General features: G+C 32.5%; 2 protein-coding genes across 2 annotated transcripts; one reads left to right on the top strand and one right to left on the bottom strand.

Moving 5' to 3' along the window:
- Positions 1–3,195: 3,195 nt before the first annotated feature.
- Positions 3,196–6,708, bottom strand: LOC129924543 (nacrein-like protein C1). Its single transcript, XM_056019806.1, has 3 exons — positions 6,551–6,708; positions 3,698–3,991; positions 3,196–3,281 (listed from the first exon to the last, which is right to left on the bottom strand). Exons 1-2 carry the CDS (start codon positions 6,611–6,613, stop codon positions 3,725–3,727), a joined length of 330 nt encoding a protein of 109 aa, XP_055875781.1. The 5' UTR covers positions 6,614–6,708; the 3' UTR covers positions 3,196–3,281; positions 3,698–3,724.
- Positions 6,709–14,138: 7,430 nt separating this feature from the next.
- Positions 14,139–18,442, top strand: LOC106052209 (nacrein-like protein C1). Its single transcript, XM_056019805.1, has 3 exons — positions 14,139–14,297; positions 17,653–17,946; positions 18,357–18,442. Exons 1-2 carry the CDS (start codon positions 14,235–14,237, stop codon positions 17,917–17,919), a joined length of 330 nt encoding a protein of 109 aa, XP_055875780.1. The 5' UTR covers positions 14,139–14,234; the 3' UTR covers positions 17,920–17,946; positions 18,357–18,442.
- The last annotated feature ends 6,226 nt before the right edge of the window (positions 18,443–24,668 follow it).

Below are 24,668 nucleotides of genomic sequence, written 5' to 3'. Positions count from 1 at the left end.
GGCTTTTACGTGTCTGCTATGTGGCATGTTAACAAAAGTCTTTTGAGCTTTGATATAAGCGAGATGAAAAGAACATTGCACCATTCTAAATTCGAACCCGAGCTTCCATGACGGAAGGCCGACCTGTTTTGTCAATGAGCTATTCAGAGTTGTAATAAATTTGAATTGCAATAAAGTATAGCCAGATTATCATCCAAAACGTTGTACCCGAATGTTTACACTTTTAGGCGGTCCAACCAAGTGACAAGCACATTGACAAAATGCAATGTATTTATAAAAATCATTTTATGATGATTCCGGATTGAAAGTTAAGGAAGATAACAAATATACAACACGTAAATACAATATCTAGGAAGATAACAAATATACGAAACGTCAATACAAGATCTAGGAAGATAACAAATATATGACACGTCAATACAATATCTAGGAAGATAACAAATATACGAAACGTCAATACAATATCTAGGAAGATAACAAATATACGAAACGTCAATACAATATCTAGGAAGATAACAAATATACAACACGTCAATACAATATCTAGGAAGATAACAAATATACAACACGTCAATACAATATCTAAAAAAGATAACAAATATACAACACGTCAATACAATATCTAGGAAGATAACAAATATACAACACGTCAATACAATATCTAGGAAGATAACAAATATACGAAACGTCAATACAATATCTAGGAAGATAACAAATATACGACACGTCAATACAATATCTCAAATTTGACGATATCCCAAAAAGCATCTCATTTGTCATCATGACCTGAGTGACCACTTACGACACAAAACTATTGAAAACTACGGACATAATTAGGTACAGTTTTTTTTTAAATGTATAAGTGTGACAAGTCAAAAACTCGCTGTCAGAGTCACTCAAATTTATCACAGCATTAATTATTATTTCTCATTATTTATTCATTTTATTTTAATTATTTCCCTAAATTTCTTCACCCGCACCACCTTTTCCGCTCCAGGCTAGACTTAGTTGACCACATTGGAGAAAACTAGGCCAGTCCTTTCATTTATCTGCCCTTGACCGGGGCAAAAATAGACACGTTCTCTTTGATCTCATCGGCAGGATGTCTGACAGCCGCAGTGGACACCACCTTGTGTGGAATGCAAGTCAATCCTCCCCCCCCCTTTCTCCTACGTCTCTCTTTGATCTAGGAGATTACTCGAGTCAAAGTGCCTCTCGACATACCAATGTGTGACTCCCATCTCAAGTCTTATTCACCCACGTGTAAGATAATTCTTAGCCTAGGACACTTCCTGTTTCCGCCCACATTCTCCAGGCCTGTATATATGGTAAATTAAATCAGGCCAGACTCTCTTTCATTTCTCATTCGAGCTGAGCTATCGAGTCTGGACTGCTTCATTTATTCTTACTCCTAGAGGAATACCTGGTGCCTCCCTAAGGTGTCTGCCTATTTATCTATTGGATTAATCAACTATTTGCTATTTGCTGTTTAGTGTCCACGCGACACGACTCAACTAGTAACCAGATCACTACGCTATTTGCTACTGAGTGTCATCCACTGCCTACGTGGATCTACTCAACTCTACTACTTGGCGCTATCGGCATTGCCCGCCTATCCGACAGCCCACCTGTCAACTTGTTAGGTGCGACGTCCCTATAGACCCAGATCTGTGTGAGACGTCATAGCTACGCCAACCCTCTGCAACTCACTGGACATATCCTGTCAACTACGCTGCCCACGGCAGATCAGCTCTGCCCGCAGTAACATTGTGCCCACGGTAGCCGGCCACCCGCCCTACTGTGCCCACTACAGATATTAGATTTTGGGGATTGAGACTCCACAAGAACTATATCACCGGCGTCCCTCTATCCGCTAGAGCGCCACCTCCAGCTGCAGAACCTCAAGCCAGGACACAGCCAGCTGCGACATCAACAGGAAAACCAGCTAAGTCAGAGGACAAAGTGACATACTCTCTTATTAGGTGCAAGAGTGATGATTAAATCTAGTATTATTCAGAGATAGATGCAAACCCTCCCCCTTTTTATTCTTATATGTATATTTATGTAAATAAATATTCTTCATTTTTAACTTTTGTATCTATCTTGCCAAACACACGTCACACTTCCCCACCTGTCACAACAAGTTAATATCTTTAAGAGTCTACCAGATAACAGGTGTTCCAGAAAGGGCTTAGCTACGTACACCTCGTCTAGGGGAGATCTAGGAAAGCTTATTTAGTCAACACTTGTTAACAATGTGAGTGCAGAAAAAGAGCATTGGAAATGATTGTAGTCTGTAGTCTGGCTGTTGTATGGAAGTTTCATCTCTCAAATTCGCAGTAAACATGGTCCAACAAGAATCTCACAATGGATAAATTCTTAATAAAAATATCGGAACTATTTTGACAGCGCTTTTGTTCTTGTTATTTCTTTATTTTCTACATTAAAATATACTAAATCCTTTAATTTTCCATAAAAGTGCAATAATACCGTGACACGTCAATAAATAATACACAATTGTTTTATTATTATTTAGCCATGAGGCCTTAATTAGCTGTCAGCCGGTGCACCAAACATTTATTTTTAAAAAGAGAGATCAAATTAAGACAGAAAATTATCTTTGCCTATGTAAAAAAAAAATTCCCCAGCTGACCTTGCGTTCTATGTTCCGGTGTAAAGGTTATTTCTTTGTGTGGCTCACTATTAACGAGGGTATCGTGTGGCCAGCACAACGTTCATTGAACCCTAAAAGTCGAATGTTGTGTTTCAAAAGCTAGACTTCTTAGACCTTTTTAGAGAACGTTGACATTTGGACACTCTGTCTAGCTGTAGGTCTAGCCGTAAGTCTAGCTGTAAGTTTAATGTTATTTTCTGTGGTAAACTTTCCAGATGTGTGTGTATTATTTGTATTCTATTTTAATCTTTTATTTTGGCCAATTTTAACATATTTTTTGTGTAGACAATACAAGTAAATGGGCTTGAGAATATTTTTTTTATAAATATTATCTTTTACCCCTAACAGTACATTTCTCTCACCAAATTTGGTGCTCTCTTTCAGTTTGTGATCACACAATGTTCACGTTATAACAATGGTGTTCATAGAGAGATAATCAAACAAACAGTACAGATTAAAACATATAGCAATCATTCCTTAAAATGATATAAAAGATTTTAAAAAGCACTGAACTGAAATAATTGGATTTAGTGACAATTTATTAGTTCTACTAAATCTAGGATATGGCCCTATCTAATATGAAATCTGTTCCTCAAAAAGTAGGTTTCTGTGGAAACAAAAAAAAAATATTAAGGAAAGTTTGTTTAAAAAGTGAAAGGCTTTGTGCACACGTTGGACTCACGGTTGGATTATATGATTTACATAATGTAATCCCGAATGAAAACAAATTTCTGTTCAGATATTTTCGTAGTTGCAATACAAAAGTGAAAAGAATTGACATTGTATTATCAACACAAACAAGCAGCCAAAAGAAATGTGCAAAAATATTAATCATCACTAAAGAATGTTATGGGTTTAGAATTTCTGTATAATAATGTACTTTTAATGTCCCCTCCCCTCAAAGAAAAAATAAGAATGATTTTTCTGGTAATTTAATACGTTAATAAATTCTACCAATAAATTAAAACCAAATGTTTAAAATGATTTTCAAAAACTAAAATTTATAATAATTATATCTCTTACCAAGAGGATACACTATTTCTTTTTTATTTAGTAGCCATCAGCTCCTTTGTAACCGTTACTACCGTAGCCATTACCATTGTATCCGTTGTTTTGGTAACCATTGTAGTCGTTGTTGTAGCTGTCGCCAGCGTAACCATTGTTGTCCTGGTAACCGTTGCTGCCTCCGTAGTAGCCGTTGTCATTGTTACCTTGGTATCCGTTGTTATAGTCGTCTTTGTAGCCGTTGGAATAGCCATTGTAGGAACTGCCATCCTGGTAGCCACTACCAGCTTGATAGCCTTTTGAGTTGTATGCCTTGAAGAACAATGAAATTATAATGGTAAACGACTTTTAAAGTTAGATCAAACGATTTTTGAGCTTAAATAGATGTAAAATAATGAACTTTTTCATGTCTACGTTGGTAAGATAGCTAAACCTTGAAGTAAACTTTGTTCAAACTCGGGATTACACAGCCACCCTACATTATGCTTAATTTCAATTAGTCAACAGGTTAAGAGTTAAATCAATTACTCTTACACAAAGTAAATCTTAACATAATTTGGGAAGCTGAAGGGAATAAGCTTTTCCTTTGTCATTAATTGAATGCTAGTTAATGTTAAGTTATGCGCTTCTGAAGTTCGGCGCTTCTGTCGGCAGTCATAGGATAACCAGTAGGAACGGTTTGGGCTTTGGCATACTTTACAAGAGATATTTGTTTAACGTTTTTCAAGTAGTGTATTCAGTACACATTGAACTTGTTTTTCAAGTAGTGTATTCAGGACACATCGAACTTTGACATTCAACCCCTCTCTCCCCTCCCACCTTCCCAAAATGTTAAACATTTTATTTCCACTTTGATGTCCTTCCTTAATGGGTGTCGCCTGGTGGGGTCAGCACTGTTCGTACTTCCTTCGCAACGCCACTGTTTGAAGGTTAGTGGCGGATGTTTCTAAACACAATGACACCTAACTCCTCCCTGTAAGACACTGTTGAAAGGTATCTGTGTGGCTACTTGTAGGAAGTAAGCTAATAATTCCATTGAATTGCTTTGTGTTGCATAGGTTGGGCTAAAATTTCCTTTCCCTGTTGGACGCAATTTATTGAGTGTGTTCTAGTCCTTAGCGTTGAATATAATCAGATAACGATCGCCTTTATTCTAATCTCTTTTTGTGCTTTTTAAACGACAGGCTGCTTGCTATGTTTGTACACTATGATTAATTGGCACATCAAAACATTTGTGTCAATGTGATGTATTGTGACTAGGTGAAACTTTTCTTTTATGGACCGTCTTTAATTGTATCCGGACAGATACATTGACTTTCTGAAATTATTTCTAGACATAATTGCAGAAACTAAAATAAAAAACCTAAATAAATAAATTATTTTACTTTTATTTTGTCACATATTTTTAGGTAGATCTGGTAATATTAAAAAAAACCTGTAACTGAGAAACTGTTTAGGTTTTGTTTTTGTGTTATCGACAGGTGGCGGAATGGTCTTTTGAACATTTAAGCAAGTTACGTCAAAAATGTTTTGCTAAAACTTTATGCGTTATTCATGTCTTTCATTTTAACATAAACTGTATGTCGAATATTTCTAGAGAAATGTAGGCCTATACATATGGGGAAAAAACTTTTTTTCCCTACAAAATTTATTTCAGTACTTGGTTTGAAATGAAAAAGAGATGTAAACAACTTTAACTGTCTTTTAAAACTCCGAGCGTCTATCAAGTCAATATGTCCACATGTTTCACAATTATTCAATGTCGATGACAACACACAAATCAATCCAAAAATTATGTAATCGATTAGTCGTAATTAATTAATTTTGTTTTGGAAAATGTACTAATTCAGCGACCCGTTATTACAATAATGCAGAGAATTTAATCATTCATTAAAAAATGAACTCTGACAATAAAGGAATAAAACGTTTTATAATTAATACTTGAATAGCGCAGAGTAAAACATGTCGGCCTTGCGTCATAGAGGTTTGAGTTCGAATTCAAACTCCAGCCTTGATTACATCATAGACTAGCAGGTGCGTCAAAGTCACTAGACCAAGAGAGTATCTCAACAAGAACATTTGAAATTCTACCAAAAGTAACAATAAGATGACAAAATGCATACACTGGCTTCACTCATTCTAGTAATCTTGGATGGCACTTACAAAAGGTCAAGGTCCACTGATAAACAGAACGGTTTCTCCTTTTTGCATGACAAACGTTTATGGTAGGAAGGTATTGGAAGTATATTTGACATGACAAACGTTTATGGTATGAAGGTATTGGAAGTATATTTAACATGACAAACGTTTATGGTATGAAGGTATTGGAAGTATATTTGACATGACAAACGTTTATGGTATGAAGGTATTGGAAGTATATTTGACATGACAAACGTTTATGGTATGAAGGTATTGGAAGTATATTTGACATGACAAACGTTTATGGTAGGAAGGTATTGGAAGTATATTTAACATGACAAACGTTTATGGTATGAAGGTATTGGAAGTATATTTGACATGACAAACGTTTATGGTATGAAGGTATTGGAAGTATATTTGACATCACAAACGTTTATGGTAGGAAGGTATTGGAAGTATATTTGACAGTTTTGGTTCACAAAAAAGTAATTAGATGATTGATTCAAAATAACTGATAAAATATTCAATGCAAGAGATTTTTAAAAAATATTTTTCAGACTGCAGTTGTAACTAAATAAAATGAATCTACTTAAGATTGGTCACGTGACCCGATACATCGAGGTGGAGTGTGAACAGTAGCAAGCTGGACGACCTAAAAGATATTGAAGAACGAAATGTGCACTAAATATATATATTAGTTGTAGGTAAAACCATCGCTCGCTTAGAACTTACCTTATTCGACATGACCTCGCTGACGAGAACAACAAGAAGGCAAAGTACTACGGCAGACTTCATGATGGCTAATGGGATCGGCAGGCTGAGTACTGTTCAATGGAGCTGTTTGATCGACGAGATCAGTGCAGGTAAATGAACAGATTGATCTCAGCATGTTTTATACAGATGAAATGGCGGAAGTAGAGCAATGAAAAGGAGGACACTTAATGAGGTGTGATTGATAAGGTCAAGAGTTTTTATGATTTATGTGAGATGTGTCAGAAGTTTCATTAACACTTTATCACTTAAAGAAGAGATGAACATTTTACAACAAAAAATAAGACATACTGTTTCTCACTCTTTCAACAAATGTCAGAAATATTGTTAGGAGAAAAAAATCGAAAATTAAAATATATGTAGAAACTTTTTTGTACTATAAAGAAAAAACAAGCAAAAAAAAAAAACTTTAAAAAAGAGACAAAGTTTATATAAGGAAAAGAACTGTTAACTACTGCCATTTATCTCAAGATTGCAGGGTTTAGCTCTCTTTGACACTTTCTAGTATGTAAAACAAAACTAATTAATTACTGCTAATTGATCAACTTATTGTTTAATTTATGGATTGATTCTCGAATTATCATCGACTAATAAGATGCAGAATTTGAGCATGATCCAAGAATTGAAAGTAGGAGGAAACAACGTAATGAAACGTAATAATGGGAATAAAACCATATATACATTTACATTTCTCATTAAGAAGCGTTTATTCCCCATATTTCGATATCAAACGAAATAATTAATAACCAATGATTAATGAATTATTTAGTTAATTTTTTGATTGATTCATGTCTTGTCAGGTAGAATGAAATGATAACGATTTAAACTTGATCCAAGAATGAGAAGTGGCAGAAAAAAACATTTTCAAACCTTCTACCAGACAGACAGACAGATAGACAGACAAGCGGAGTAAGATGATATTAGCTTTGCAATAACAAAAATGACCGTAATTGAGCTCCATGGTTTGATGTTAGGAAGTCTTGCTGACAATATATGTTCTCTACAAGGGAATAATATTTTAGTTAGTTTTTTAAATTTACAACATTTCCATTTGTTAGCAAATAGTAAATATTGTAAAGCACACTAATGGAGTAGTGTTATAGATATAGCCATTACATTTCTGTACCTTAGTAATAGCAGATAAGTTGTATAGATATTTAAAAGGTAACATGCATTGTTTTTTTATGGTTTGTTTCTAATTGACTAAAACAAATATTAAAAACTATTACAGAATATTACACAAGATGACAAAAAAGAGGTTGCGTAACACACAAAAAAGTCGGCGGCCCTTGCGGGTAGGAGGTAGTAACACATTGCGTCAAGCATAAGACAAATATCTTCTGTTGCGCTGAGTGTCCATTGTAGTCTGTTGACTGTCTGTTGACCGATGAGAGAAGTCTAAAACTTGTGGAATAGCATTTAAACATCGAACTAGCTTTAGAAACAGGACACGAGCGCAAATGAGTTGACAAGATTGTAGGTACATTCATCACGTATAATTCACCCAATAAATGTCTCTGTGTGTGTGTGGCGGTCCGTTAAATTAAATTTAGCATATTACTAGACTTTTAATGATGTAGAGCTTAAAGGGTTAACAAATTTAGTGTATCGTACGATTGGCGTAACCTTAATTAACCCACATTGCCTATTGCGTTTGAGTTACTTCAAATGCTTGTTGTGTAATAAAGAGTTGTTATTGTAAGGAAATGTAGAAGAGGGGCTTCACCATTTGTAATGTGGCCCTGATGGAAATATTAAACTGCCTATAAATGCATTCGCCCTCAACATGTTTATATAAGAAAAACAAGGCCCTTTGGAGGATCTTTAATGAATGTTTCATTTGCATCTAAATTTTGTTTATATGCAAAATTGTTGATATCTCGTTGAATGAATAAAATAAACATGTTATAACAAGAACTCCGTTTTTTTATGGTATTCAAAAAGTGCATATGGTGTGGACACTTAAAAAACACAGCAACAATAAAAGGACACACTTTCAAAGGGAGCTATCTTAATGATAAACAGAATAATTTGGATGCCAATAGATTACGATAGTAGAATTTCATGATGTCAAATACTGTGTGTATAAATCCAAGCTTCTATTTTGTTCCCCTATTCAAACAATCATTCACACAAACGTTTGGTCTGGGCATTCATCCGTATCCTTTTTTTTTTTATTCTTATACTTTTGTATTTAGTCTCCATTACAACTTAGTATTGACCATAAATGAAGTAGACATCGAATTTTGAAAATGACCGTTGGTCGTTTTGATCCCTACTTTATTTTTCAAAAGAGAGATCAAATAAGGACAGAAAATTTTCTTTGCAACTGTTCCTAGAGGTACTCTGTACTTTAAGAGTAAGCTTGCTGATTCTGTCCCGTTAACAACGACACTTAAGGTGCGTTCAGTCAGGTAGTATCCAAGCCACTTTAGGACGATTCCTGATAAACCGAAAGTGGCAGAGAATCTTGCCATCATAATTTCATGGTCTAGCGTATCAAAGGCTGCGGACAAGTCCAGCATGGAAAGTATTTATATGTGGCCTATGTCGGAATTGTGAAGTAAGTCGTTTAGTACCCTGACCACTGCTGTTTATGTGCTACCGCACTTCCTATATGCAAATTGAAATTCTTCCAAGAGACAGTACTGTTCAAGATGAGAAAGAATTTGCGCTAACACGATGCGCTCCAGACGTTTTGACAGGAAGGGAAGATTTGATATAGGGCGAAGTTTTTTTTTTAGATATTCCAGGTTAAGACTGGATTGCCTGCTGTGGTACACTGCCTGAAGTCAGTGAAGAGTTCACAATGTTAGTATTTGTGGCTACAAGCTCATCTAAACATTCATTTTGACAAAATCTTCAAATAAACGCTGAAATTCGCAAAAAGGAGAATTTTGATAAAACAATGAAAAAAACGTATCACGTGATAGCCTTTATGGATTACGTAATTTATATAGAAGAGATAGAGAATCACGTGGCTTAATGTTGTTTGTTTACGATTGGTGAATGAGGTCCATTAAGATTGACACTCGGAACAATGTCTCAAAAGTCGAGAAAACAGATTCTCTTTTTATCATGAACTGCCAAGTTCCTTAGGTCCATGTAGTGCCAAGTTCCTTAGGTCCATGTAGTGCCAAGTTCCTTAGGTCCATGTAGTGCCAAGTTCCTTAGGTCCATGTAGTGCCAAGTTCCTTAGGTCCATGTAGTGCAAAATCTTAAAGTTTTCTTCGACTCGACACTATCTTTCAACCAACACATAAGTCAGATCTGCAAAGGTCTTTATCAACAGCTGCGCAGATTTGGCCAGACCCGACCATATTTAACAACGGAGTCAACAAAACAGCTAGCTGTGGCATTCATACTCTCCCGCCTTGACTACTGCAACGCTGTGCTAGCAGGTCTACCCGATGACAAAATAGCCAAACTGCAACGTAATCAGAACAACGCCGCACGATTAGTCCTAAGAAAAACAAGACGTGAATCTGCTACAACACTCTTGCGCATGCTCCATCGGCTTCCTGTAAAAGCGAGAATCGACTACAAGGTGGCCACACTTTGTCATCAGTGTATCTATAACAAAGAAATACCCTTGTACCTTATCGAACTGATCACTACATATGTCCCTCAGAGAGCCCTGCGCTCAATGGACTCTTCTTGTGGTGCCACATTTCTCCTTCAAAAGCTACGGTCTGCGGGCTTGTTCAAAGCACAGACCAAAGGTTTGGAAATCACTCCCCATTGATCTCAGACAGACAACATGCTGCCCTACTTTCAATAAGAACATTAAGCCCTATCTGTTTAAAACGTTTTTAGATTAGTTTGTCATTTTAGCTCTCTTGTTTATGTTTAAAATATTATCACAGCGCCTTGGGCCTACATTTTGTTTGTTTACAGCGCTCTATAAATTAAATCTTTATTATTATTAATATAACATTCTTTAGTTTCTTTTAAGTAGACAAAACTGATAAATTAAATATACCGAAAAATTGAAAGGGTAAAACTGTCTATTAGCAACAGAAAATGAGAGTCAAAGTAATTCATAAAATCTTAAATGCTTCTCTTATCTAAAAATATTTTGTAGTTTCTTCTTAATTAGTAATATAAATTAAATATAACAATGTTCTAATCAGTTCTTTTTTTTTTAATGAAAGAATAAAGTTTTGTTTTAAATCCGCCGTAAATCAAACTAGTTGTAGGTTTTTTTTATTGCTTTTCCAACTTTTCCTTAATTTTTGTGAGACCCACTGAGGTGTGACCAGACAGCTTCAAACCCATAGGAGGACAGTACTAAATCGGCTGGGCCAAATCGATTACGCAAAAAAGCCCTGCTTTGAATTTTTCACCTAAACTTTATAAGCCTGAAAATAAAAAAAATTGTTGATGTTTAATACATTTTATAGTTGTCGAGATCTAATCGTGACAAAAGGACGGACGGATGGACGGACGGATGGACAGACAAAGTGATAGTAGCTTAGAAAAAAAAATGAGAATATAATTCTAATGAGGCCAACTCCCTTAGCACAAGTCTGTTTGATATGATCTTGAATTCTCAATGTTTCCTGGTCTATCTATTTCTCCTTTATTTTTGATGTAGGTATGACACACATTGAATTGACCGGTCTCACTAGACAGACGTCAATCTATTTGTTTACATCAGCTTATGCTAAGACTGTTAGAAGGACTGGATATGGTCTTTGCGGCTACATTTATGACTTACATTTACATTAAAGAAATCATATTTATATAAGAAAAACAATGCCCTTTGAAGGAACTTTAATGAATGTTTCATCTATTTTCAGGCCGGATTTACATTCGAAAAAAAATTAGCAAAATGAACATAGAAGAAAAAAAAATGAAATTAACTGTATAAGTATCGTAATTCTTTCTTAATTAAGTACATACGCTTTTATATTTATTAATATTATTAAGTGCATTTGAAGAGGGTAGGGCCTAAACAAAAATTCAGCCTAAGGCTTCCACTCATTAATATCCCAGACTGCCTAATGAATACTGCAAAATGAAAACGTTATTACTATTCCATTGTAGTATGTAGAGAACAGATTATGCAACATATCAACTTCTGTGTTTAATGTTGTTTTAAAAATTGTTAATATGTATGTGCATATAGTTAGTACGCTTTAGTTAACTCCCTAGTGCACCAATCTTTTATTCTCCTGCTTGTGAGAGATTTAACAAACTAAATAGAAATAGTAGCGAGTTATTTAGTTATCAATCACGTAAAACAACTTAATAATGTTCACGTTCGAAACGACCAACGGTCATTTTCAAAATTCGATGTCTACTTCATTTATGGTCAATACTAAGTTGTAATGGAGACTAAATACAAAAGTATAAGAATAAAAAAAAAAGGATACGGATGAATGCCCAGACCAAACGTTTGTGTGAATGATTGTTTGAATAGGGGAACAAAATAGAAGCTTGGATTTATACACACAGTATTTGACATCATGAAATTCTACTATCGTAATCTATTGGCATCCAAATTATTCTGTTTATCATTAAGATAGCTCCCTTTGAAAGTGTGTCCTTTTATTGTTGCTGTATTTTTTAAGTGTCCACACCATATGCACTTTTTGTTCTTGTTATATCAAAAAAATGTCGCATATTTTTTCTACAAAATCCTCACATTTCAGTGATAGTCTATTGCCATCGGTCTCCAGATGCAGAGTCACAGTTGTGAATTGTTACGAGTTAGGTTACATATTTAACGCATACATTTGAGATTTGATTCTTTCTGTTTCTAATTGGTAGTGACACTTACTTAGCGAAATGTACGCACTTAGAAAGACTACAAAATTTGGAACGTAAAAAGTGATAGAAAAGAAAATGTATTGGTTCTATAACGTCGTGATAAACAGGGAGAATGCATTTGTAGGCAGTTTAATATTTCCATCAGGGCCAGCCCTACGATTTGCGGGGTAAAATGTAATGAATGCTTGCGAGGCCCCTCTTCTACATTTCTTTACAATAACAACTCTTTATTACACAACAAGCATTTAAAGTAACTCAAACGCAATAGGCACCAGTGGGTTAATTAAGGTTACGCCAATCGTACGATACACTAAATTTGTTAACCCTTTAAGTCCTACATTTTTTAAAGTCTGTGATAAGAGCTAAGTTTGATAGTGATATCCTAAATGTAAATTCCGAGGGTTCCTGTCAGGCGTTGGGCCCAATTTGGAGCAATCTGCCAAATCGGTCTGATTTTCATAGTGACAGCAACGACAGTTAACAGAGCGCCATACACACAGACACAGACTTTATTTGGTGAATTATACGTGATGAATGTACCTACAATCTTACAAACTCATTAGTGCTCGTGTCCTGTTTCTAAAGCTAGTTTGATGTTTAAATGCTATTCCACGAGTTTGAGACCCAACGTAACAGAAGATATTTGTCTTATGCTTGACGCAATGTGTTACTACCTCCTACCCGCAAGGGCCGCCGACTGTTTTGTGTGTTACGCAACCTCTTTTTTGTCATCTTGATTTATTTTTTGTAATAGTTTTTAATGATGTTTCATTTTAGCCAATTACAAACAATGCTACCATGAGAAAACAACAACTCATATTTACTCATTATTTCCCATTACACAGGATCCAAAAGTGTAATTTTTATATCTATAACACTACTTCATTAGAATGTTATACAATTTTTACTATTAGCTAATAAATTGCAATGTTGTAAATTAAAAAAAAATTAAAATATTATTCACTTGTAAAGAACATATATTGTCAACAAGACTTCCTTAAATCAAACTACTGAGTTCAAAAAGGGTCTCTATTTTTGTTACAAAGTTTATATCAACTTATCTCTCTGTCTGTTTGGTGAATTATTTCAATATTGTTTCTGGAACTTTCCATTCTCGAATTAATTTGAAACTTGCACTATTATTCATTGTACCCAACAAGACATACATCAATCCAAAAATTTACTAACTAATTAATTAATTAATTATTGGTTTTATAAATATTTTGTTTGATATTGAAATAAAACCAAAACGATTTTTTAATGAGAGATGTGGATGTATATACGACTTTATTCCCCTTAATTTTTTTTCGTCACGTTTTTCCTCCCACTTTCCATTCCTGGATCAAGCTGAAATCCTGCAACATCTTAGTCGATGATAATACAATGATCAATCCATAAATTAAACAATTAGTTGATCAATCAGTAGCAATTAATTAGGTTTGTTTTGTGTACTAGAAAGTGTCAAAGGGAGCTAAACCCTGCAATCTTGAGATAAATGGCATTACTTAGTAGCTCTTTCCCTTAGATAAACTTTGTTGTTTTATTATTTTTATACTGCATTTAAGTTTCAAATTTCGGACATTTGTTGAAAGAGTGAGAAACAGTATGTCTTATTTTTTGTTGTAAAATGTTCATCTCTTCTTTAAGTGATAAAGTGTTAATGAAACTTCTGACACATCTCACATAAATCATAAAAACTCTTGACCTTATCAATCACACCTCATTAAGTGTCCTCCTTTTCATTGCTCTACTTCCGCCATTTCATCTGTATAAAACATGCTGAGATCAATCTGTTCATTTACCTGCACTGATCACGTCGATCAAACAGCTCCATTGAACAGTACTCAGCCTGCCGATCCCATTAGCCATCATGAAGTCTGCCGTAGTACTTTGCCTTCTTGTTGTTCTCGTCAGCGAGGTCATGTCGAATAAGGTAAGTTCTAAGCGAGCGATGGTTTGACCTACAACTAATATATATATTTAGTGCACATTTCGTTCTTCAATATCTTTTAGGTCGTCCAGCTTGCTACTGTTCACACTCCACCTCGATGTATCGGGTCACGTGACCAATCTTAAGTAGATTCATTTTATTTAGTTACAACTGCAGTCTGGAATTTTTTTAAAAACCTCGCTTATATTGAATGACATTTTATCAAATCATTTGAATCAATCCTCAAATTACTTTTCTGTAAACCTAAATTGTACCATATATTTACAATACCTTCATACCATAAACGTTTGTGCCATCCAAGATCACTATTAGAATTAGTGAAATCAATGTATGTATTTTACCATCGTATTAATAATTTTGGTGGAATTGTAATTTTAATTGATCTTTTTGAGGTATTAGTGTACACAATTGTGTAGTTACTCTTTTGGTCTTGCGACTTTGACGCACCTGCTAGTCTATTCGCGTTTTAATATGAGCGAGGTCTAAAAAAATTTAAACTCGAGCCTCCATGTTGAAAGGCCAACATGTTTGGCTCTGAGCTATTCAAGTACTTATTTGTAAAAAAGTTTATTAGTTTATTGTTAGATTTCAAATTTTAATGAATGATCAATTTCTCTACATTATTGTGATAACTATCACAAGTCGCGCTCGCTGATTTAGAACATTTTCCAAAACAAAATTAATCAATTACGACTAATTGATTACATAATTTTTGTATTGATTTGTGTGTTGTCATAGACTTTGAATAATTGTGAAAAGTTTCAACTTCTTCGAGAATTGAAAGTGGCAGAAAAAAATTGGAAAAGTGTTTTGACCATGCGGACAGAGTGACTTGATATAAGCTCGGAGTTTTAAAAGCGAGTTATAATCGTTTGCCACTCACTGGCCTATTTCGAACCAAGTTCTGAAAACAAAATTGTAGGAAAAAACCAGTTGTTTGACAATATGTGTAGGCCTACATTTCTCTAGAAATATTCACATACAATTTATGGTAAAATGAAAGACATTAAAAAATGCATAACGTTTAAGCAAAACATTTTTAACATAACTCACCACATGTTCATTAGACCATTCGGCTTCCTGTCAATAAAACAATCACAAAACAAATTTTCCAAGTTAAAGATTTTTCGAAAAATTATTACTTCTACCAAAAATATGTGACAAAATAAAAGTAAAAGATTACATTTATGTATATTTTATTTAGGTTCTGCAATTATGTCTATAAATAATTTTAGAAAGTCAATGTATCATTTCGGTTACAATTAAAGACGGTCCATAAAATAAAGATTTTAACTAGTCACAATACATCACATTGACACAAATGTTTGGATGTACCAATAAATCATAAAGTGCAAACGTATCATGCAGACATTCGTTCGAAACACACAAAAATTAGAATAAAGGCGATCCTTAACTTATTATATTCAACGCTAAGGACTAGAACACACTCAAAGAATTGAGTCAAACGGAAAAATAGACAGTCTATCCCAACCTATGCGACACAAAGCTATTCAATGGAATTATTAGCTTACTTCCTACAAGTAGCCACACAGATAAACTTCAACAGTGTTTTACAGGGTGGAGTTGGGGTGTCATTGTGGTTAGAATCATCCACCTCAAACCTTCAAACAGGGGCGTAGTGTAGGAAGTACAAACAGTGCTGACCCCACCAGGCGACATCCATTAAGGAATTACGCCAAAGTGGAAATAAAATGTTTAACCTTTTATTGGGAAGGTGGGAGGGGAGAGAGGTTGAATGTCAAAGTTCAAAGTGTATTGAATACACCACTTGAAAAACGTTAAACAAATATTTCTTGTAAATTATGTCAAAGCCAAAACCGTTCCTACTGGTTATCTGACAAAAGCGCGGAACTTCAGAAGCGTATTCTTCTTCTTCTAGCCAGCTTTGTGCTGCTGAGCTCTTTTGCAGACTGTGCTAAGGAAAATAAATTCTTTGGCATTTAGTGTAGGCTGGGTGTTTCCTCATGCTTTATATATATATATATAAATAATCCCCGCATTTTAAGGAAGTTTTCGGTTTTCGCAATTTGTTCCAATACTGACGTAAAAGAACATCTGGGTCTAAAGGCTGTAACTGGAATATCCATGGGACAAGTTGGGGTTGACCAATGGTCCATTCACCGTCATCCACAAAACTCTCAAAATGAAACTATTTTGCAGTAGAGAGCTTAAGGTGGACTCCGCCCTAGTATGCCTTGTGGAATCATCACATCCTGGATCTAGGCCCCTTCACGCTATTACATTCACCAGTTCCAGAAAAAAACTTCTTGATGGGTTTATATCCAGTAGTAGAGCGTAGTGAGACATAGACCTCCGTCTGGAGTAGTGCAGTCCAGACCTCCGTCAAAAAGCACCTAGAGGGGGCATGGTCCACATTATTCGCTTAGTGAAATGCAAGTGGAAAGGCAGTGGGGTTATTTATTACTCTTGGTCATTTCTAAGCCCCAATACCCACACGGGGGAGTATCGCCACAAAGTGGAGGTTTGGAGTCAGAGTTTTCCTTCTCCTAGATGGCTTGCATTATTCAGGCAGACCTGCCTCTCATCAACACGAAGTTTAACTGGCGTCAGTGTTTCGTCTTTCATCCCTTCTCCTGTCAGTTTGTAAGAAACAAGTTCCGACGTTTTTTTTTGTTTTTTTTTTTGGAAAATCACAATTGAAGGCTAGTATCTGGATTTGACTGTCAGAGGCATTTAGAGAAGCAAGCCTTGGGAGCATTTCTTGGAAAATGGGAACTTATCCCCAGTTTCAGCCCCGGCATTGACAGTCCTTTGGAACCCTCAAAGCGTGTAACTTAACATTAACTAGCATTCAATTAATGACAAAGGCAAAGCTTATTCCCTTCAGCTTTTATTATTATAGCTTTTATATAGCGCTACTTTCATGCTTATAGCATGCTCAGAGTGCTTTGGTCCAATCTCCTAAATTATGTTAAGTCTGACTCTGTGCAGGAATGATTGACTTAACGTTTAAACCTTTTGACAATTTATATTAAGTATAATGTAGGGTGGCTGTGTAGTCACGAGTTTGAACATAACTTACTTCAAGGTTTAGCTACCTTACCAATGAAGACATGTCTTGCGAATACAAAGGTCAAAACAAAGTTTGAATTTTTAAAATATGTATACTGTTGTTACATTAAGAACTGCTGATAGGAAGTTGTTCAGAAAGTTTGTCAAATAGACAACAACAAAATGTTACAAGAAAGAAAAAGTTTTTTATTTTTTACAATTCTTGAAGCTCAACATCTACTAAAACATTTATGTGATCTAACTTTAAAAGTCGTTTATTATTATTAATTCATTGTTTTTCAAGGCATACAACTCAAAAGGCTATCAAGCTGGTAGTGGCTACCAGGATGGCAGTTCCTACAATGGCTATTCCAACGGCTACAAAGACGACTATAACAACGGATACCAAGGTAACAATGACAACGGCTACTACGGAGGCAGCAACGGTTACCAGGACAACAATGGTTACGCTGGCGACAGCTACAACAACGACTACAATGGTTACCAAAACAACGGATACAATGGAAATGGCTACGGTAGTAACGGTTACAAAGGAGCTGATGGCTACTAAATAAAAAAGAAATAGTGTATCCTCTTGGTAAGAGATATAATTATTATAAATTCTAGTTTTTGAAAATCATTTTCAACCTTTGGCTTCAATTTTTTGGTAGAATTAATTAACGTTTTTAAATTACCAGAAAAATCATTCTTTTTTTTTCTTTGAGGGGAGGGGACATTAAAAGTACATTATTATACAGAAATTCTTAAACCCATAACATTCTTTAATGATGATTAATATTTTTGCACATTTCTTTTGACTGCTTGCTTATGTTAATGATCCAATTTTAATTCATTGCTTTTTTCACATTTATAGTGCAACTACAAAACTATCAGAAACACAAAATTTGTTTTCATTCGGAATGACATTAAACCGATAAGTCCAACATGGGCACAAAGCCTTTTACTTATAAAACAGATTTTCCTTAATGTTTTTTTTTCTTTCCACAGAGACCTACTTTTTGAGGAACAGATTTCATATTAGATATGGCCACATCCTAGATTTAGTAGAACTAATAAATTGTTACTAAATCCAATTATTTCAGTTCAGTGCTTTTCAAATGTCTTTTATATTACTATAAGGAATGATAGCTTTAATATGTACGATTCCTGATTATCTATCTCTGAACACCTATCTCTGAACACCAACATGAACTTTCAACTTTAAAAGAAGTCCAAATTTGGTATGAGAAATATACTGTTTGGGGTAAAAGATAATATTTAATAGATATATTAAAGCCCATTTACGTATTTTGTCAACACAAAAAAATGTCCCAATTGACAAAGAGATTCAAATAAATTTAAACAAATGTCTTAATCTGAAAAGTTTGCCCTGGAGCACAACATTAAACTTACAGCTATACTTACAGCTAGACTTACAGCTATACTTACAGCTAGACTTACAGCTAGACAGAGTGGCCAAATGTCAACGTTCATGAAAAGGGTCTTAGAAGTCTAGCTTTGGAAGCACAACATCATCTCAATAGCTCCTTTCTTTTTGTCAGCCTCCAGATTTTAGGTTGAACTAAACGTCTACTTACCTTTAGACTGACCATCTGTACCCTCCAGTTTACAATGAGTTGAAGCCAAAGTTACCTCTTTGAAACGAAAAATTATTTTGGACAAAGTAGATCACGGTGTTATGGTTCTTTCCAGGAAAAGTAAAAGATTTAGTATATAGTAATGTAGAAAATAAGGAATAACAATAACAAGTTCAACAGCGCTCTCAAAATAGTTCTTTTATCTTCAAACTGGCGCACAAATCGCATAGCACATAAGAACAGCGCTGGCAGAAGCTAAGCATCAGAGAGAAATTAAGTAAGGCCAGTGACACTAGCTGGAATAACCTGCTTTAAGTGCAGCCGAACATTCCGGGCTGACAAAGGTCTCAGCAGCCATATGAGGACGCGCAGAAACCCAGTGCAAATTGTTTGTTTTTATTTGAACTAAGAGACACAGCAAAGTCCAAAATGCAGGCATTCTATTGGATGTGGGGCGTTTTTAGGCAAATTTCGAAATGATTTTTCATTTCCTACTTTGCCTTGGCATTCTGTCAAATTACTAGGCATTCTATAGGATGACTTATTCTGCTTCAGGCAAAGTAAAAAAGATAATTAAACATTAAATGTAAATGAATAAAATAATTAAAAATAAACAGGCAGGATTTCTTAAGACTAAAAATACCTTTGTAGACTCATGTTTTTAAAAATAAAAAAAACGTTTTAAAATCTTCAAATTGTATTTGAAAATGGGAATTTACATTAGTAAATATCAACAAGTAAATATCTACAAGTAAATATCTACAAGTAAATATCTACAAGTAAATATCTGCAAGTAAATATCTGCAAGTAAATATCTACAAGTAAATATCTGCAAGTAAATATCTACAAGTAAATATCTGCAAGTAAATATCTGCAAGTAAATATCTGCAAGTAAATATCTACAAGTAAATATCAACAATAAATATCTGCAAGTGAATATCTACAAGTAAATATCTACAAGTAAATATCTGCAAGCAAATATCTGCAATTAAATATCTGCAATTAAATATTTAAAAGTAAATATTTACAAGTAAATATCTACAAGTGAATATCTACAAGTAAATATCTACAAGTAAATATCTACAAGTAAATACCTACAAGTAAATATCTACAAGTAAATATCTGCAAGTAAATATCAACAAGTAAATATCTGCAAGTGAATATCTACAAGTAAATATCTACAAGTAAAAATCTGCAAGTAAAAATCTGCAAGTAAATATCTGCAATTAAATATCTGCAATTAAATATTTACAAGTAAATATTTACAAGTAAATATCTACAAGTAAATATCTACAAGTAAATATCTGCAAGTAAATATCTACAAGTAAATATCTGCAAGTGAATATCTACAAGTAAAAATCTACAAGTAAATATCTGCAAGTAAATATCAACAAGTAAATATCTGCAATTAATTATTTACAAGTAAATATCAACAAGTAAATATCTACAAGTAAATATCTACAAGTAAATATCTACAAGTAAATTTCTACAAGTAAATATCTGCAAGTAAATATCTGCAATTAAATATCTGCAATTAAATATTTACAAGTAAATATTTACAAGTAAATATCTACAAGTAAATATCTACAAGTAAATATCTACAAGTAAATATCTACAAGTAAATATCTACAAGTAAATATCTACAAGTAAATATCTACAAGTAAATATCTGCAAGTAAATACCTACAAGTAAATATCTGCAAGCAAATATCTGCAATTAAATATCTGCAATTAAATATTTACAAGTAAATATTTACAAGTAAATATCTACAAGTAAATATCTACAAGTAAATATCTACAAGTAAATATCTACAAGTAAATACCTACAAGTAAATATCTACAAGTAAATATCTGCAAGTAAATATCTGCAAGTAAATATCAACAAGTAAATATCTGCAAGTGAATATCTACAAGTAAATATCTACAAGTAAATATCTGCAAGTAAATATCTGCAAGTAAATATCAACAAGTAAATATCTGCAAGTGAATATCTACAAGTAAATATCTACAAGTAAATATCTGCAAGTAAATATCTGCAATTAAATATCTGCAATTAAATATTTACAAGTAAATATTTACAAGTAAATATCTACAAGTAAATATCTACAAGTAAATATCTGCAAGTAAATATCTACAAGTAAATATCTGCAAGTGAATATCTACAAGTAAAAATCTACAAGTAAATATCTGCAAGTAAATATCAACAAGTAAATATTTGCAATTAATTATTTACAAGTAAATATCAACAAGTAAATATCTACAAGTAAATATCTACAAGTAAATATCTACAAGTAAATTTCTACAAGTAAATATCTGCAAGTAAATATCTGCAATTAAATATCTGCAATTAAATATTTACAAGTAAATATTTACAAGTAAATATCTACAAGTAAATACCTACAAGTAAATATCTACAAGTAAATATCTACAAGTAAATATTTACAGGTAAATATCTACAAGTAAATATCTACAAGTAAATATCTGCAAGTAAATATCTACAAGTAAATATCTGCAAGTAAATATCTGCAAGTAAATATCTGCAAGTAAATATCTGCAAGTAAATATCAACAAGTAAATATCTGCAAGTGAATATCTACAAGTAAATATCTACAAGTAAATATCTGCAAGCAAATATCTGCAATTAAATATCTGCGATTAAATATTTACAAGTAAATATTTACAAGTAAATATCTACAAGTAAATATCTACAAGTAAATATCTACAAGTAAATATCTACAAGTAAATATCTGCAAGTAAATATCTGCAAGTAAATATCAACAAGTAAATATCTGCAAGTGAATATCTACAAGTAAATATCTACAAGTAAATATCTGCAAGTAAATATCTGCAATTAAATATCTGCAATTAAATATTTACAAGTAAATATTTACAAGTAAATATCTACAAGTAAATATCTACAAGTAAATATCTGCAAGTAAATATCTACAAGTAAATATCTGCAAGTGAATATCTACAAGTAAAAATCTACAAGTAAATATCTGCAAGTAAATATCAACAAGTAAATATCTGCAATTAATTATTTACAAGTAAATATCAACAAGTAAATATCTACAAGTAAATATCTACAAGTAAATATCTACAAGTAAATTTCTACAAGTAAATATCTGCAAGTAAATATCTGCAATTAAATATCTGCAATTAAATATTTACAAGTAAATATTTACAAGTAATTATCTACAAGTAAATATCTACAAGTAAATATCTACAAGTAAATACCTACAAGTAAATATCTACAAGTAAATATCTACAAGTAAATATCTACAAGTAAATATCTACAATTAAATATCTGCAAGTAAATATCTACAAGTAAATATCTGCAAGTGAATATCTACAAGTAAAAATCTACAAGTAAATATCTGCAAGTAAATATCAACAAGTAAATATCTGCAAGTGAATTTCTACAAGTAAATATCTACAAGTAAAATATCTGCAAGTAAATATCAACAAGTAAATATCTGCAAATAAATATCTACAAGTAAATATCAACAAGTAAATATCTGCAATTAATTATTTACAAGTAAATATCTACAAGTAAATATCTACAAGTAAATACCTACAAGTAAATATCTACAAGTAAATATCTACAAGTAAATATCTACAAGTAAATATCTACAATTAAATATCTGCAAGTAAATATCTACAAGTAAATATCTGCAAGTGAATATCTACAAGTAAAAATCTACAAGTAAATATCTGCAAGTAAATATCAACAAGTAAATATCTGCAAGTGAATTTCTACAAGTAAATATCTACAAGTAAAATATCTGCAAGTAAATATCAACAAGTAAATATCTGCAAATAAATATCTACAAGTAAATATCAACAAGTAAATATCTGCAATTAATTATTTACAAGTAAATATCTACGAGTAAATATCTGCAAGTGAATATCTACAAGTAAATATCTACAAGTAAATATCTGCAAGTAAATATCAACAAGTAAATATCTGCAAGTGAATATCTACAAGTAAATATCTACAAGTAAATATCTGCAAGTAAATATCAACAAGCAAATATCTGCAAATAAATATCTACAAGTAAATATCAACAAGTAAATATCTACAAGTAAATATCTACAAGTAAATATCTACAAGTAAATATCAACAAGTAAATATCTACAAGTAAATATCTACAAGTAAATATCAACAAGTAAATATCTACAAGTAAATATCTGCAAGTAAATATCTGCAAGTAAATATCTACAAGTAAATATCAACAAGTATATATCAACAAGTAAATATCTGCAAGTAAATATCTGCAAGTAAATATCTACAAGTAAATATCAACAAGTAAATATCTACAAGTAAATATCTACAAGTAAATATCAACAAGTAAATATCAACAAGTAAATATCTGCAAATAAATATCTACAAGTAAATATCTACAAGTAAACATCAACAAGTAAATATCAACAAGTAAATATCTACAAGTAAATATCTGCAAATAAATATCTACAAGTAAATATCTACAAGTAAATATCTACAAGTAAATATCTGCAAGTAAATATCTACAAGTAAATATCTGCAATTAAATATTTACAAGTCAATATCTGCAAGTAAATATCTACAAGTAAATATCAACAAGTAAATATCTACAAGTAAATATCTGCAAGTAAATATCTACAAGTAAATATCTACAAGTAAATATCTACAAGTAAATATCAACAAGTAAATATCTACAAGTAAATATCTGCAAGTAAATATCTGCAAGTAAATATCTACAAGTAAATATCAACAAGTATATATCAACAAGTAAATATCTGCAAGTAAATATCTGCAAGTAAATATCAACAAGTAAATATCTACAAGTAAATATCTACAAGTAAATATCAACAAGTAAATATCAACAAGTAAATATCTGCAAGTAAATATCTGCAAGTAAATATCAGTAAATATCTGCAATTAAATATTTAGAAGTAAATATCTACAAGTGAATATCTGCAAATAAATATCTACAAGTAAATATCAACAAGTGAATATCAACAAGTAAATATCTGCAATTAAATATTTACTAGTAAATATTTACTAGTAAATATCTACAAGTAAATATCTGCAAGTAAATATCTACAAGTAAATCTCTACAAGTAAATATCAACAAGTAAATATCAACAAGTAAATATCTACAAGTAAATATCTGCAAGTAAATATCTGCAAGTAAATATCTACAAGTAAATATCAACAAGTAAATATCTACAAGTAAATATCTACAAGTAAATATCAACAAGTAAATATCAACAAGTAAATATCTGCAAGTAAATATCTGCAAGTAAATATCAGTAAATATCTGCAATTAAATATTTAGAAGTAAATATCTACAAGTGAATATCTGCAAATAAATATCTACAAGTAAATATCAACTAGTGAATATTAACAAGTAAATATCTGCAATTAAATATTTACTAGTAAATATTTACTAGTAAATATCTACAAGTAAATATCTGCAAGTAAATATCTACAAGTAAATATCTACAAGTAAATATCAACAAGTAAATATCAACAAGTAAATATCTACAAGTAAATATCTGCAAGTAAATATCTGCAAGTAAATATCTACAAGTAAATATCTGCAATTAAATATTTACAAGTCAATATCTGCAAGTAAATATCTACAAGTAAATATCAACAAGTAAATATCTACAAGTAAATATCTGCAAGTAAATATCTACAAGTAAATATCTACAAGTAAATATCTACAAGTAAATAT

This window comes from Biomphalaria glabrata, chromosome 2, assembly GCF_947242115.1.
Source record: "Biomphalaria glabrata chromosome 2, xgBioGlab47.1, whole genome shotgun sequence".
NCBI classification, from domain to species: domain Eukaryota; kingdom Metazoa; phylum Mollusca; class Gastropoda; family Planorbidae; genus Biomphalaria; species Biomphalaria glabrata.
Note: the sequence above shows the minus strand (reverse complement) of the source record. Positions and strands in the feature narration are given on the sequence as shown.